Here is an 18,122-nt window from a genome sequence, read left to right on the forward strand (position 1 = left end):
CTCAGAAAGTGACCAGATAAGAAAGCAACCTGGCTAAGGAGCTTTAAGAGGACATTCTAGTATCACAGAGCAAAACCAAGAAAACACCAGACATAAAAGCGTTGCAGAGAGCAGGAAAGTATGTAGGAATCCTTATTTCCACAGAAGCTAAAATGCTAAAAATTCACTCTTACAACTTTTTTTTTTTTTTTTAGCAACCTGGCAAGGTTCACAGACAGCACATACAGACCCCCATGTAGGGTATAAAATGGAAAACACTGGAGGCAGGCAAACCATAATCCAATCACTACCTCAAGCTATCAGTTTTTAAAAGCAACGTATGGCATGCCTGGAGAGCTTACTAAGTTAGGCAAAAATATTTAGAAAATTAAAAAATAATTTTGGAAATTAACCCCCCCAAAAAACTCTTTGAAATTAAGTTAAAACAAAAACTTTGACAATTAAAACACAAAAGGCATTGAGTATCATACTGAACATTCAGCAGGATAAACTTACACTTACTTAGATCTACAGAAAAACGTAAAGGAACATGGCTTTATGCATCTGACCTAAAGCATTTTAAGACTGCTGAAAGATAAACCGCAAATATAGTAATATGTTACTGATCATGTAAGCCAAGTATTCGAAATCACACAGCAAAGAAGAGGTGTCAAAGAGGTACTAAACATGCACATAGAAATCATGAAGTTAAATTCTGTGATAGAAGAGACGTTTACTATTCTGTTTGCTGAATAAATCTTACCAATAGTTATAAACATCAGAATAAATATTTTTCATGACTCAATACTAGGCTTCGTAGACTCTAGCTAAAAAAATTACGTTCAACTAGACAATCTTATATTTTAAACTATGGTAAGAATCGTTATACCGTAAAGTAACAGAATTAGATAAGTAGGAAAGACCAAGTGTCAGAAGCACTGCTTTTACCCCACGGTGGAAGCAGGAATGAAACAAAGTGATCTAATCACTGTCTGTCCTGTCTTATGATCCCAATATAGTTGCAGTATAATCGATAACCTCTCAGCAATCATCATAACCATTAGACCAAAGAACTATTATGGATGATGGCTTTTACTGTAAGCCTTTCATCCTCTACACCCTCCTTGATAAGGCTTGAGTTTTTTTAGATTAACTCTGAAAAGCTTAACAGCATATCAGGAGCACTCTCTCTTCTCGCAGCATAAAAGCCTACAATTTGTACTGCTTTAGCCAAGTAACTATGCTATACTGATACCGTAATTACAGAATGAATCTGTATTACAAAGAAAGCAAGGTGGTTTATATTCCTGAAACCAAAGTTCTCAGAGTTCATATAACAATGAGTGACAGGCTAATAACAAAATTATACGTGGAAGTTATAATTTACTTCCCTTTTCATCTCTCACAGTAATAATAGTTATCAGTAAGTGTCACAGTCACCAGGTTTAAAAATGAACTAAAACCAATCATAATGGTTAAGCTCAACTCCCTCGTACTCATTATGAGCCACTTGCAACCCTATCTAGCTCCCCAGAAGTTAAAGGATTTAAAACCAGAAATTGTTTTCCCTTTCACATTACATACTTCTTCAGAGGCAGAGGATGTATATTCAGCTTGTGCTGGTCTTGGAACTGAAAGCCCTGCTCCTGGTAAAGACACATTAGACAGACGCCTCTTTCTCACTCCACTGCAGTTATTTGGAATCTTGAAGGCGCATCGTTTATGGTAGTTTAACCCACAACCTGAAAGAGAAGGTTTTTTAGACCAAAAAACTCCCCACATTCAGAGTAACAAAAATAGTACTAATATTTTGATAAAGCAGTTAAAAAGATGATCCAGGAAAATGATAAAGGCAGAAGTAGATTGTTCTGTTAAATTCTCTTATTTTAGTGTTCTCGATGCCATTCACAGAAACAGCTTTTTTTTTGCACTACTTGCTATAATAGCAGTCTCCAGTAAGCCCAGCTCTAGAAACAAGATCTAAACTCCAAAGCAGCTGATAGCCCTCCTCACTTCTCCCCCCACCAGGAGACTTTCATCACTCCCTCACTTTGGAGCACTAGAGCCAAGGAGAAGCCAGTGAGCAGGCAGCGTCAGTACCTGACAGCAGGCTGCAGAGCACTCTGCAGCCAGCTGGATGAAGGCCATAAGGAAAGGGATTCCCCTTCGGGAGTTTCTCCAAAGTATGTGCTCCTTGTGCAAAGAACACAGGCTTGTAAGCTAGCTATTTTTTTCAAAGTGGGAAACAAGAACACTTAAGTCATTTGCCCAAGGTCACACACAGTTTGGCATTAATGCCAGGATCAGAACTTGGATTTCCTGATGCACAACCCCTTCCAACTCTACGAAATACTACATTTATCATGTGCTAACATATCAAATGATACAATTTCTTCTTCCTCATCTCATATTGATATACACACACAAAAATGCACTAAAAATCAGACCTACCTTCACATTTTAATCCTTGTCGTACCAAACCCCAAAGCATCTCTCCGCAGTAGTCACAAAAAGTGGGAGCCTTGTAGGAATGCACATAAAGTGCATGAGGACGAATCTGGAAATCTTCAACTGTAGCCAAAGCTTTTAAAAAATTGCAGTAAGTTATGGTTCTTGCCACAGGATCAACATGGATTTATGGAAAGAATATGTTGTTTTAAAAACAGCAGATTCAAAGAACACTAATGAGCTGTTTAGGGATCAGCATTTTACTGTATACCATTTAAATAAGCATTTAGAAATTTACAGTTTTCAGTAAGCCTTTTTTATTGAGGAAAAAATCCATTGGATTCTGTAGGCTAATGGCCGCAACTAATCAACAATGAGTCACAATGCTGAAAACCTCACTAAGTTGAGAAGGCAAATACAACAAGCTTTGCTAAAATCAACTTAAGAGTAAATATTTGAAAGAGCAACTTAATTTTCAAGCTGGTTTGTAACCTACAAAATTTTCAAACAAAGGACAGTTCTACAGGTTAGATTTTTATCTTCTAAACAACTTTTTCAGTAAAAGCTTATTAGATTGAACTCTATCATTGTGTGTATCAAAACAGAACTGTGGATAGAGTTTCCATGGAACACTGGAAACTTCATTAGTAATGTTCTTTTTCTTAAACAAGCATAGATATATTTAAATGATTTTTTTGTCCTGTTTCTTTGGAATGTAGATTTTAAAAAAAAAAAAAGCAGTATTTTACACCAACATTACCTTGCCCTGATGGCTACTATTCTTTGATCAAATATGTACTAACACTGCATATTCAGATTCTCATGTCTCAATTTTAAAACCCTACTGAAAGAGATTTACATGTCTTCAAAATGCCTCGGTTTCTGGTAGTCTGTCTGTTTATAAAGAAGCTGTCAAGAGATTGTCAAGAGGCACACAAAACAAATTTTCCAAATATGTCATTCACCAGAAGCAATGAAAAGCTCAAACCAAGATGATCAACTACTGAAAACCCTAGACATGCCTAGCACAGTAGGTACTGAAATGCAGCCAAGAAACTCAGCCTTATGACTCTGGAAATCATACTTCATTGATCCAATTTACAAAACAAATCCCATGACACCCAAGAGATCTCTCTTTCTAGAATGTAATCTCAGTTTGGCACTTAGTCCTCATAGTCTGAAAGAACTGCTCGATACTAGTCCAGCTTTTATTTGTAGTTTAACTACAGCTGGCTTTTGGCTGATTTTGACAGGGTATTGATGAAACACATACAATTCAAATCAGTTAGGGTTTGGTCAGGGGTGGGGGGAGTCCTCATTATTGAAGAGTACTACAGGTTAATAACCACCACTCTAAGGACTTTATCATTTAAAAGAAACTGTTTTCAAGCACAATAACCCTTAAGAGTCTGTCCTTATAGGTATGATTCAGCAACTACGTTTATATAAACCCTTTTAGCAGTACAAACCATCAATGGCAAAAGCTACAGAACAAAAAGACAGATCTAAGCAAAAGAAAGCCAACGACAGTTGGAAGAGAAAATTCTGAATCCTACCTTCATTTCAGCTTCAACAATTATAATAATAAACATATTATGATTATAAATTCATATTCTTAGAATTCAGATTTATCTATAAAAATAAACCTGAAGAAGATTAAAACACGACAATGAAACAATAACAAAACTGAGTGCTGAAGCATCAGTACCACTTGGATTTTCTTAGAACCCTCTACCTCAAAATAGTGACCCAGTATGAGACTTAAGTCAAAGAGCTCAAGACAAGCATGACAGTAATGGTCCATACAGTACTATTTTCTTTTAATTTACTGAATAAAGCACTGTTCCACTATTACAACAATACCTACCAGAGAGTACAACCTCAACAAGATCTCCCTCATGTATCTCTTCTGCTGATGTAATTCGTTGCAAAATATTATCTGAGTTCAGGTCATGACGGAAGAGGAGAATTTTGTCATACATGCCAAAGAAACCACACTCTGGGAACTGCAATAGAAAGCAAACTCTAAATTAACACATGCTCTTTGATAATCCTATTCATAAATGTTTTTAATAACAGCTACAGAACTTGAGTGTTTTAAGTATTCCATGGAAACAAAATTGATCTGCTTATTTTTAAGGAACTGAAGCATTTTCTGAACTGAAATGTAGCATAAAAAGGTAAGGTAAAAAAAAAAAAAAAAACCACCAAAACAAAACATATAAAACTCATCAATACCAACTTCTTCCCTGTTCCCCCCCACCCCCAACAGTGACACTTTTTTTCAAACCTGAAAAGAAAAAATGTTAGGGTTTTTGTTTCTTTGGGTTTTTAATCTCTCAGACCTGCATAATCAGTCTGGCACGTGAAAGCCAATGCAGATCTTTCTAACTCGGATACCGCCACCTGTAACCCTTATTTTACAAACATTCTGGTCAGGCAGGTACTGAGCTTGAGACAATCCAGCAGCACCTGCCACACTTTTCTCGATGGGCAAACCAAGAGAGGCTCCATGTCGTTGTTCTACTATAGTTTAGATCTGCAGAGGCAAGAAAAGGAAAACTCGATTCCCCACAAGGACAGAAGATAATATTGAAAATCCATAGAGGGGATAGATACACTAAGTAACATGCCGTTTCTTCATGACACTTCACTGAAAACAGCTTTCTTATTCTGTATTCTCCCCACTCTTCAAAATACTGTCAAGTGTGAATTAAACTTCTAAAATGAGAAGGTTAAAAGTAAACAGATATTTCACAGAGAAAAAAAGCAGGAATAGACCCTGGAGAGAAATAAGTAACGATCAACCAGCTCCTTTGGCCTTTTTTTTTTTTTAAACCAGAATTCAAACTCGAGGTGGGAACACGCATACAGAAGTGCTCCACAGAAGAAAAAAGGAAGAATGTGGGAAAAAGTATGGAAAACAAACTTCCAATTAATTAGATAACAGACTACAGTTTGGTAATTTAGGTCTTGCACAGTCAGTAAGCAACGGGGTCTAAACTGCATGAAGCTTGCGGTGTATTAATTGTCCTTAACTAAAGTAGTCAAGGACTTGTTTCTACCAAATCAAAGACATAATGAAGGTATCTGTCATGCCCATTGTTTTCACACTCCCTTCCCATTCAGAGAGCAAGTAATTTCCTCTTTCTGGTAGCAATTTTATCCAAAATATTAAGATGGCCTTCTCTGTTTTGGTGTGCACACCCTTACACATTTACATGACACATAATACCAAAGAATCCCCACGCTCTGGAAAGCATACTATCTACTTGGACAGTCACAAAGAGATGCAGAATTTGTGCCTTTTAATCCACGCAAAAGTAAAAGACAGACGTCACAACACTATACTGACACCAGCAGATATTTAACCACAGCACCAAGAAACTGATTTACTGGGCTGATGCCAAAGCAGCAGGCTGCTTCCTCTGTCTCCCAACTCTCTCTTAGGTTCCCTACATAAATTTGACACTCTCTTGTATTTGTACAGTAGGCATGACAGTACAGATATGACAGCAGCATTATACTCCCTGAAACCAGATGCTTTTTAAACTTTTATACAATAAAATGCTATTGATTAAAATCTCTTCAGTCATCTGGAATTACCTATAAGAACTCCTCTCTTACCATACTTTCAGTGTACTCTCCACTGATTGGTCTTGATAAACAGCAAATATCCATGAATATTCTGAAAATTACATTTTCCCAATTGCCCAAAGATTATTTGTATTAGGAAAGCAAATAAAAAGCTTGAGAACTAGCTGTGCTGCCCAAATACATGTCTCAGTATCTCGGCAAGTATGCACAGGACTTGACTTCATATTCAGAAGATGCATAGATACAGCACACTAGTCAGCCTTCCAAGGGAACTGACAGTTCTTCATACCTGAAACAGCGCATAAACCTGCTTTAAGCTCTAACTCAAAATTCCACTGTGCCTCAAAACCAAATCATGTTTACATTTTTTTAATAAGTGCTGTGAGGTTTTATTCTTCAATACTATAGACACTGTTTAGCCAGGTATCACATCTTAATGCTAGTATCAACAAGAGGAAGCTACCACATCAATGCTACAATCAACTGTATCCTCAGGATAACTTTTATTTATAGTATATCAATTGCATTGTGCTGCTGAAAAACTTAATTCCAACAAAAGGGAGAGAAAGTCAACATGAATACGGTATCTGCCTGCAGATAAACATGACGCTTTTTATTAAAGCTGATATTAATTCAGCTGCAAGGAAGGAATCAGCGTGAACTACTGCCTCTTTGCATTAATTTCACAGCACCACCTACAAACCACAGATTTTAAGGAACCTCTAAGATATTTCACAGGTTTAAGCCTCCTTCTTTTGATAAAGATATGTCTTTGTTTCTCTTTTTTTCATTCTTTGAGACCACAAATGTATCATGCAGCTGCCAGAACATCCCTACACATAATCCCCAACCCCAGTAACCAGGTCACATAATGACATACCAAGAAGGACTTATTCTAAATGCTAAGACCATATGTATTCTGCATGTGCACCATTTACCCATTCTCCTGTACAAATCTTGGATTTATTAAAATGTTTTAAACATACCACATTAATTTTGGTGACTAAAAAGCATTAGCTGACAAAATAAACAAAAGTTACAGATGAATACTCAAAATCTTCTTTGTGACAGCAAGTGTAATCATTAAAAATGAGACATTACATTCCTTAGAAAGCAGCATCAACATTAATTCCAAAGTTTGTAAATAACAGCATAATGCCTATAATTAAGATTTGGTTTTCAAATAAAGTCCAGACAAAGGCTAATTTAATTTCTATGGAAAAAAGTATTGTAGAAAAAGCAAAGTCATCTATTATAGATTGTTAGAACTGTTGGCATCAACATCCACCTTTGGTTCTATGTTAATTAAATTGACCTTTTCAGCTGTGTATTGTGAATGCTTATGATACTGTAGTGACATGTTTTACTGCCCTCTTCTCTCAAAACAAGTATACATACACATGGATGAAATGACTGTGAAAGGTTGTCTGATTTTGTAACTGTAATATTTAACCTCATAAAAGATAATTCCCTCTATTTGCAAGCTTCAGCTTGATCAGTAGCTTCTAGACTAAGATACAGAATCACAAGCCCAGGACTAACAATAATCTATGCTAGTATTTATTGCAAGAAGCCTATCATGAAACACAGACTCTGTATACAGTTTCTATAGATATATGTGACAGACTTCACCCAGGACACATTTTTCTATGCATTGTGCATGCCTAATCTTCATTTCTGAAACAACAGTTCCAAAAACTAGAAGTGTTAGAATAGAGATAACCTGTGGACTGGTAGGTACTACAGAGTTGCAGTTGCTACAAGGTTCTCCTGAATCCACAACAGGAACAGGCATAGCTAAGGAATATTGCAACAGCTCCCTTAACTATCCTGTCTGTTAGGTTAGGTGCTTGTCTGCGTGCCCACAATGGAGCACAGAGGAACAACGCAGGTGGGGCAGCCCACATAACACCCTGCCCAGCTCCTCCCAGGGCCATCACAGGAGCTGTCAGCCCACCAAAGGCCCATCTCCACATGCCAGTGGAGCAGAGAGGCACAAGGGCAGGTGGGGAACCCAAGTTAAGGACTCCAAGGAAAAGATACCATGTCCAGGCCCCTCCCAGGGCTCTCACAGCAGAGCCTCAGGCTAAGTTTCCAGCCATAAAACCCATCAAAATAAGTCAACACTAGAGCACCTTTTGGACTGAGAGGGGTTGCTGCCCAATGGTATGGGACACATTATAAGATGCCAGGGAATTAGGATTGTAAAATACTTATTATGGGATGTTTATGGAAGGAACCAAAGGCAAGGAAAGAGGTGATTCAGGGAGGAACAAATGTAGAGAAAAAGCAGAAGGATAAGGATAATATAATAAAATAATACATGATAAAATAAGGATAATAATAGAAGGATAAGAAGATAAAAAAGGCTGTAAACAGGGGCTGGTCAGAACAATTGTTTGGCCATGCCCCGTGCTGATCAGCACCATCTATACTATCTTTTCATTAAATTCCATTTCTAACTATTTTCCTGGATGATGGGTTCTCATTCTGAGCACATATGTGTGTATGAGGGTTCTGAGTGTCAGCAACTTGAGCCAGACCACAGGTCAGAGGACCGATGTGGCTGTGGTGCCAGTGACTGGAGAGACCAGACTGAGTGAAATCAAGAGCCAACAACTGCAGAGGGCCTGCAGCCCCAGTAGCTTGAATATGCAGGTGCCAGCAACTGGAAAGACCAAGATCCAGGGGCTGCTACTGGGCAGAGTGTATGAGCCCAGGTGCTGAAGACATCCACTTTTTTTCGGGGGGGGGGGGGGGGGGGGGGGTGTCCCCGCATGTTTTCCCACTAACAGACCTTCATCCTAAACCACCAGAGAAGGGTACAGCACGAGATCATTGCTGCTGTTTGTGTTCATGTCAGTGCTCTGTGTGTCTGCCTGTGTCAATCTGTGTGTATACACGTATGCATTGCACACCTGTATCCAAGTGCCTGTGCCTACTGGGAATACATGGTCAGTCTTCCTACTGGTTGGACCTCGGGTGCAGACCTGCAGCAGCCTTGCCTCTGCCAGGAGGCTGTTGGATTCAATTATCCCTAACAAAACTTTTCAAGTTTGATGAACAAGTCCTGCCCTTTCTTTGCACACGCTCCCGCCACAATTCCCCTGTTATAAAAGAACAGACCCTAATGCAAAGATGCCTCTGACCGCTCCTTTCCACATACTTCAGCTCAGATTACTCTCCTCTGCCCCCACTACAGTCCTGTGCACCCAAGCAATGGAAGCGCTGGCTGGCTGCCCTCTGCATGGCCGGCCCTGATGAGCTGCAGGTGGCCCATCAGAGCCCGCATCTAAGGCACTTGGCCAGGCTTCGATGGGGAGGCTGTGCAAGCAGCTTGGCTCCTTACAGACGTGCAGCGCCCTGCTCTCTCTTCCGCTCCCCAGTACATGTGGGAATACAGCATTCCTCGCTAGCACCTTAGCCAGAAGGCTGTGTGCGGACTGCTGGCCAAGAATAACCTCATCGATTAACAAGGCTTTTATTTCAAGTGGTATCTTTTAACAGAATTTTTACGCAAAGCTGAAACTATGTTCAAGTTGTACACTACCAATTTTTTCTCTCTCGTACTGCAGAAAAGTACAGCTTTTAGAGCCTTCCTTATGCTCAGTTACATGAAGCCGTTAAGGAAGAACACTATACAGTTCCTCTGAAGTGTTAGGAGCTTATAATGTAAACTTGAAAACAAAACTCAAAGCAGAATTTTTTAAAGCCTTTTTTATCTTACGGGATTATACAGCTATTACTTTTCTGCATAAAAGCCCAAAGTATCTGCACAGTGACTCAGAACATATAACTGCTAATCCCAGTAGTACTAGGTTTCCTAAAAGCAAAAAGGAGACTGTTCCCAGCGTTAACAGTTCCAAAAGAGCATCTAACTACAGGAAATCACTTGCGGGAAGTCTACATATGCAATAGACTGTGCCAAAATTAATCTCTGGTACACCAATATCATCAACCTATGTAAAGAATGTATGCAATCCTTTGTACTTGGGTGGTACGAGCACAAGTAACACTACTAGCGCATTACTGCAGTTACACTGAGGAAAAACAATTGACGTTATCTAGAATGCTTATACCGCAAGTTACGGTATGTCTAGTTTTAATTGATTGTGCATTACACAATTCTTTTTACCCAGAAAAACTCAATATACAGCAGCCAGTATTGCTGGAGCAAAACACAACTGAGGCTTCTTTCTATCTTGGCAGTAACTAAAAAATCCCTCTACTTCAAGTTCCAGGACTTACTTTACAAAGTTCTGGACCAGTCGCCAAAAATTCACACTAGGGAAAAGCGTAGGCGAATATTGTTTCAAGGTCCAATATCTCATGACCCATCATAACTCAAAACAAATGCTTCAAACCACTGAAAGTTAATTCCAAAGTCTAATGGTGCAAAATACCCATTACCTTGGAAAGTCTCTTCGTTCACTGAAATCACTCCAATCTGTTATCCTGCGTCCCTACCCAGCTATTCACTCCCACTCTTTAGAACCATGTGCCAAATCACGTTTATCACACAGACAATTAGCTTCAAACATGTTGCGTGAGATCTTTCCCTCACCAGATGCCTCAGTACAGACATACTGGGACTACTGCTTGGCTAGGTTTTCCCGCATACACACCTATTACCACATTGGAAATGCTTATCTGCTCTGCATTTACCAAGTCTGTGCCCCCAGTACTCCCAGCTGTCATCTTCTCACAGGCATGTTTGCTTCTCATGCCCCATCCCTCTATCACTTTGCTGCCATATTTACCTCACATGAAGAAAGCAGATGACAAGTCAAGAAGGCAGACCAACAGGGGGGAAAGAAGATTCGAGCACAGATGATGAATACAAAACATGATTTGCATTAATTTTAGAGCCATTCAAAAATAAGCACCATGAACTATTACAAGCTTAACCTGGAGAAACACCAAGAAGGATGGCTGCAGTACTGTTACCTATTTATCACACCAAATTAAGTTGTTACTGCAAGAGTTGTAGAGATCCATTTGTAACACAGATGGATTGTAATATGATCCTTGTAATATGATCCTTTACTTCTCAATATTTTATTAGTAAAACATCTGTTAACACTTGAGAAATCATATTAAGCTTCAAGTCAACACCTCTGCCACAATTTGGTTAGATAGCCATTACCATGACAGTGTCCAAACCTTTGGAAGACAGGTCATATTCATTCCACATGTTTTGGTCTTTTTACATTACAATTTAAAGTATTTTAAAATAAACATTTCTTTCCCCTTCAGCAGCACTCACTGAAAAGCTAGCTATCTAAATGACTTTAATTCAGCCCCATTAAAGCTTGAGTTCTTAGGTATATGAATAATACAGGTATACAGTTAATTGTCACTTAGTTAGCAAATTCTACAGATCTATTTGTGTGTTCTTCATGTCAGACTTTTTTTCCCCTGATTATCAAAGCAAAATGTTTGAACACATCTCCTCATCTCCTTCCCTGCTGCACCTCAGTCTACTTCATCTTCAAAGGAAACTGGCTAGTTTTCCAAACAATCCAAGGACTTCAGTCATATTCCAATTATCAAACATTAAATCCCACCTAGACTAATTAAAATAATAGGCAGGACTATCAAAAAAGTGCATACACACTGATAGGATCACATTCAATTCAGATTATTCAAATTATTGACCAGGGAATACAATGTACCAGGACTACAACATTTATAAAAACAATGGAAGTATGAAACTACAGAAACAGTAGAAAGACTCACAAGCAGGTGTAATACGCAAAATTTAACTCTTTTTAAACACAGCTATACTTCCAGTGATTGTGTTCTCAACAGCTTACACAGTTCAGAGTCTTGAAGAAATAAATGTGAGTATGTACATGTTAAGTACCTGGGTAAGTGGCTATTGACAGATTAAGGCCTGAATTCAGGCAAGTCAAAACAGCATAATGTGGCAGAAAACAATCTAGTAAGAAAGCATAAGTACCATTGGGAGAAGAGACAATATTTAAAGTAAAGAACAACAACTTAAGGACTCTGCCTATGGAGAGAAAAATGACCAAAAATCCCAACATGGAAAAAATAGCCAAAAAATAAAATGAAAGAACAAAGCAGCACAAAGAAAGCCAGTAATCAAGTAAAAATGAGATTATAGACAATCATTAATTTGCTGTTGAGAGACAATTTCATGTGCAGTTGAAAGAGAATGATCATGTTAGGATGAAGAAAAATTAAGACAACAAAAGTACTATTGCTAGCAAAAGCAAAGACACCAAATACAGAAGAGTTACAGGAATCAAAATGAAAGCAACAGGTGCTAGATAAGGGTTTCAAGCCTATACGTAAGCAAGACAATTTTGCGACTACTTCAAAGAAAGAAATGAAAAAAAAAACCAACATACTACATATGGAAAAGTTCAGCAATAGCAGAATTGTAAACTTTGTTGGTAAAGAAGGTTTAAGAACAAACCTGAAACGGGCAACCCATGAAAGGAAAAATTACTTTTGGAGGTGAACTAAATAAGACACAAGATAGACCAAAACATACTAAGCTGGATCAAGTTCGATAAGATAGAGAGGAAACAAGTACAGCAAACGTGAATGAAACACTAGAAATATATAAGGGCAGATAAAGATGAGGAAGAGAGTGAGAAAATAAGCTTGGTTTGGCTTTTTTTTTTTCTTTTTTACATTTAAGACATATGAGAGCACCATGTTATGAAAACACAGAAGAAAAATCCAAGAGAGATTTGTTAAACAGTAAGACATAAGAAATACCCCTTTGACTTTGCTAAGTGGTGACCATTTGGGTGTGTTCAGTGAGGTAGAAAAACTAGTTTGGAAGGTTAAGAAACAGATTGTACGGGTATACAGTGTACAAGTATTCAAGCCAAAGAGAAGGCAACGGTTAGAAAGGATCACAAGAATTTCAGGCAAACACCCTAAGGTAGAAAGGCAATTGGCCTATTTCAGAGCAAAATTTAGCAAAGCCATTGGAGGAAAAGTATGTAAAGAAGGAGGATGCTGAGTATGACTGAAAATGAGAAGGATGAAGGACAGATTTGTAGATAAAAAAAGTAGATAAGGGAAGTTTCAGAACCATGAAAGTAAAGATTCATAAGTTTAAGAAAAAAGTTATGATAAATCTTGCAGGTACTGATACTATATAAGTAATAGAACAATCAAATATTTTTCATTTATAGCTGTTAGTTGAACTAGAACAAAATAAATAAGAATAAAGCCTTTATAGCATGCTGTCCTACATAATTCTTAGTTTGCAGGCAGTGGAGTATCACCACATGCGAGTTTCTGGTTTTAAGCTAGTAAGCCCTATGTTCTACTTCATGTCCTCTCATGTGAGGAATGAAGAAACAGTATTTAAACACAAAACAGGATTAAGAACTTGCGTCTGTAATATCTGATCAGCGTGCAAGGACACACACTGTCCATCTACAGCTTATGCTACACATTTTTCTGCTTCTAAACACATTCCCTCTATTCCAGCAGTCATATCTGGTCATGCTTTGGTTCCTCTTCAGACTCCCCCTGAGAACTGTATGTCTGGTACTTTAACATACAGCAAGCTAGATAATGAATGAACAGAGAAGATAGATTGAGACTATAACCAAGAATCTTTTGAAGCATCCCTATAAAGTCTAAAGTTTGTTTTTTCTGAGGACTTCTATTAAGCGTTCCAATATACAATACCCCCAACATAGTGCTCCCTGAATTTAACTTTAAACATGAAAAAAAGTTTTTGCTCCTCTCCCAATGTTTAGAATATTTTTAACAGAGCTAAGAGACAAATCAAATATTTGCATTACCCATCTTGCTTCTTGCAGCCACATCTCTTTAGTTTCAGTTCTGCTGATGCTGCTTTTAATTACCCTTCTGCAAAACCTGAACAAGCTACACCGAACAGCAGCCTTTGAAGCAGGAAGCACAGCTGGCCATCAACAATATGGCAAGACTGGCAATACAGAAAGCGCTATGAAAATGCATTAGGTAAACAGAGTACTTATTTCCTAACCAAACTGCCCTCCAACACAGGCTTTTGCAGGATTGTTCCCTCCCCAGTTGATTAATTTCCCCTGAAATAAAGGTAAGGCATAAGTTATTTTTCTGCAGACTTCTGAGGATGCTATAATTACTTTTACAAACGTTAAAATCCAGCCTCCTCAGAGATCTGCTGTAAGTCCTAATCAATGTTTTTGATACTGTAACTGTAGCGTGAAACAGAGTTAGGCAGGCAGTTCAAGCTCCCAAGAAAATGAGGAAAGATACCTGAAACTTTTTTTTGTTCCAGATATGTAGACAAATACAAGGCTGAAATGTGATTTAAAAGCACTATTAAAAACAAGCAAGGAAACTTCCATTTAATTCTAGTAAAGACACCACTCAAATAAGAAGAAAAGCTATAAATGATTCCAAGTAAAAATAAGATATTTCTCCTTTTTCATTAAAGAAGGGCAACAGTAAATAGATACTGCTAACTACAGAACTATCACAAGAACAAACTATATAGTACTCTGAAGTTGAGAGCCAGGAACCAGTCAAGAAAAGACAGTTTAAGGAGGCTGTGGAATACCAAAGGAAAGGGAAGCTTTAACACTGTTGAATCTCAAAGGCATACCCGATAGCTGCAAAGCTTTCAACTGGAAAAAACAGGCAGCCATATGCATGACAGTACACAGAAGAACACAGTTTACAATTTTTACATAAAAACAAAATTATGTATTAATACTAGAATATTTAATATGCTTGCAACAGTCACCAGATCTACGAGAAAGAGTCATGGCAGGACATACTGCTGTCAGATACAGGGCAGAGGGAAGATACTGCCACTTGTGCACTGGCTGCAAAACTACTTATGAAAGATGAATCCACCACACATAAGGTTGTTTCCTGATCAGTTTGCTGCCTGCAAGCATATTCTCACTGAGCAGTCATTTACTGGTAGCACCAGCTGCAGGAGAGCATAAACTGAATCAAAGCCAGACAAAAGAGGAAAACTGATCGTGAAATCCTCATCAGTTTTGCAGTAGATTAGGCTCAGCATATAAGAAGTTTCTTGAGCTAAAACAAGAACCAGAGCTAAATTTTTAGCTGAGCCTGTCAAAAGAACCAAAAGGAAAAAGAAAAGTGTGAATGTATTTGTTTTCATCTTTTTTTAAGATAGGAGACAGGAAATATGCAGATGCAAAGAAGAAACAGAAGATTTCTGTTGATACAGAAAGAAAAAGCAGTCCCTAAAATGGCTGCGAAAAAGTGCACCTAACATGCATGGTACAAAAAAAAAAAAAAAAAAGTTGACCCAAATAACTTGTCTCTTCAGAAAGGAACTAACATGCTGAACTACATTTTGGTAGCCCATAAAGTTATTATGAAATCAGCTTGCATGCCAACTATTTTGTGAAAATATGGAAGATGCAGTAAGTTGTGAAATGGGGAAAAAAGACACACAAGCATATGCAAATGAGAGTTCATATAATGTTTGCATTTACTTTCTTTCAAGCTATTAAGTGAAAAAGAACCATCTAATAAAACTAATCAACCATAAATACCAATCACAACAATGAAAGACATGGAGAAAACAATTCCCTGTAAAATAATCTACCTGCAACACCCTCCCTCTCATCCACCCCTGACCTTGAGGGAAAAGAGCAATTACTTCTTCATTATTTTGTGAAACAATGTTAACTACTTTTCAGGTTGCTTAGTAGGATCTAACCTACCTAACCTAAATAAAGATAAAACTTGGATGCAAAAACACCCAGATCAATGATATTTCCTTCCTAGAGAGTCAGAACTTGCAACAGCTTAACCAAGACACATTTGAAAAGTAGGTTAAGATTTTTTTATTTCTTGGTTGACCCTCTCTTAATAGAAATTATGCCGATAATAATCCTCTCATAAAAGAGTAATGCATGTATTCCTTATATGGAATAACAATACTAGGACAGTATTAGCTGTTCAGTGGGGGTTTTAATTATTAACTAGAAACAAAAAGAAAAGCTAGGATCATGCAAGTCTGCAGGCCTGCAATGCATTTCTGTAGCCACAATTGGTCCTTTCACTACAGCTGGCTATACTGTTCCAAGAATACTCCTTAACAGCAGTGAGCATAAACCAGTAAAAACCTAAGATATCAGTGACAATCACTGAAAGGAAAAAGCATATTCTCCACATTGTGAAAACTAATCCTCGCAGAAAATTTACTACTACATCTTCTTTTACTAGATTTCACAAGCAAGAAAGTAACAGGAGGGTTTACTCCTTTTTAATTTAAAAGCTTCTATCTTGGGAGTTAACAAAATTTCTTTGTGCATAACTGCAAACATTTAACATGGATCTTTGTCACTGTACCAAACTTCTTGGCATATTCCAGTCATGTGTTGTTATTCCTAGCAGTCTGTTACAAAACAACTGTTGCCATCAGCAGGACGTGGTAGTGTTATACCATACCTTCTGGTAAACTATAGAGCACACGAGGTCTTTAACAGCAGAGAGGGACAGGTCCTGAGCTTCAATGGTGACAGTCTCTCGAGTGAGACCAATCTGCAGAAGGAAGGAGACCCCATGCATAGAGCCCCGGGAGTTGGTGAGGCTCTGGGTACTGAAACTGCCATTGGAGAGTCGACTGGAGAGCCCCGACTGGGGACTTGAAGACAAAGTTGGGGTTTGTGGTGCAGCAGCATGACACGTAGGTGGGGAAAACTTCTGTAAGGATGGGGGAGAAGAGTCGTTTGCTGACATCTGACTTGCTTTACTCTGTTGAGATCTCCCTAGTAGTCAAATTCTAAGAAAAATATGTTGTCAGTTCTTGGTTTGAAATGGAAATGAGGATAATGTAACTGTCCCTTTCTTAGTTCAGTAAAATGCCCCTGACCAGTAAAACTTAATTTTCCCTTTCATTCTGTGCAAGCCAAAGAGCAAAATAATTTCAGCCGTAAGTTACTTTAAATTAAAGGTTCTCTTTCCGCAGTTACAATCAGCTGATCAAAAGCAGATTGCCTGTCCTTTAGCACCACGTCTGGACAACAGAGGCTTACATAAAGGCCTCACAGAAATACATCAGCTCTACTGTTTTATACTTGTCCTTCATTTTTATGTATTAAAAAAAAAGCTGGAAACACAGATGGAAATAATTGTCGGTAACTCATTAAAAATATCCTTGTTCACCTAATTCCACAAATCATATCTTAAATGCAGATTTATCTTCATGTAGATAGCCTTTTAGAATGAAGAAAAAAAAAGTGTATCCTTGAGCAACAACAAAAGTCCACGTATGTGATGAATCTATTCCTCCTTCAGAAAGTCTTCTCTGAATTCACAGGACATGGTTAACTTGGAGATCAGTGAAGATATCTGATTTCATTTTTATAAAATATTTTAGCTCATGAAATGCAGGAGCAGAACATCTGAAGACACAATCACATTAAATGTAATCTCTAGCTTCACCCCGATAATCTCCAGCATTTTGAAATACTGTACTCTGCCTGTAGGGGAAAATATAAAGTTGTTATTTCACATGAAATGCATAAAACTGCATAGCAACGTCATAACCACTCTACTTTGAAGCAGCAGGATCACCAATTCCTTGTACTCAAATATGTTACGTTAGTAACATTTTGTACTTATAACTTGAACTTAACTGTTTTCCCACTGTATGATACACAAGACAAATCAGACCTAACACTGCCCAATACGTTACCACATCTTTTAATTAACGGTAATTTAGCAGAGCAAAGCACTTAATAGTTAAAGGGGGGGGGGGAAGTAGACCATAGCTCTGCTCTGTAGTTGTACACTGAGAAGCTGGTGGGTAGGGAAGGAAATTTATTAAATGCATTGAAATGTCCAAAACCCCATAATGTCAAAACTCAAAAAACCTCTGTGTAGCATGTACTCAGGATACCATCTTAATACTTTTGTTCAAGACAACTGAAGAACATCTTGCACAAACTCTAACTGTAGGAAGATATGCATAGCATACAATTGAGCATTCATTCTTTTGAAAAAAAAAATTATTTAATACTCATGTCTGATTAAAAAAGCAAGTCTGCAACTTTTAAAATAGATCATTTTATAAGCATCTTGTTACAAGATGCTGTGCTACCTGA

At 37.9% G+C, this 18,122-nt stretch overlaps 1 protein-coding gene across 1 annotated transcript in view; it reads right to left on the reverse strand.

Annotated features, from left to right (window-relative positions):
* The window catches only part of PRKD3 (protein kinase D3), a 45,597-nt gene extending 28,102 nt beyond the window's left edge, over positions 1-17,495 (reverse strand). The window contains exons 1-4 of the mRNA XM_010581242.1: positions 16,465-17,495; positions 4,295-4,433; positions 2,431-2,562; positions 1,564-1,721 (exon numbers count right to left, since the gene is read on the reverse strand). Coding sequence (XP_010579544.1) covers positions 1,564-1,721; positions 2,431-2,562; positions 4,295-4,433; positions 16,465-16,755 — 720 coding nt within the window. The 5' untranslated portion in view covers positions 16,756-17,495. The remainder of the gene's footprint in view (positions 1-1,563; positions 1,722-2,430; positions 2,563-4,294; positions 4,434-16,464) is intronic.
* Positions 17,496-18,122: the final 627 nt, after the last annotated feature.

The sequence above is a fragment of the Haliaeetus leucocephalus genome, unplaced genomic scaffold (genome assembly GCF_000737465.1).
Source record: "Haliaeetus leucocephalus isolate CR32 unplaced genomic scaffold, Haliaeetus_leucocephalus-4.0 Scaffold752, whole genome shotgun sequence".
In the NCBI taxonomy this organism is placed as follows: Eukaryota; Metazoa; Chordata; class Aves; order Accipitriformes; family Accipitridae; genus Haliaeetus; species Haliaeetus leucocephalus.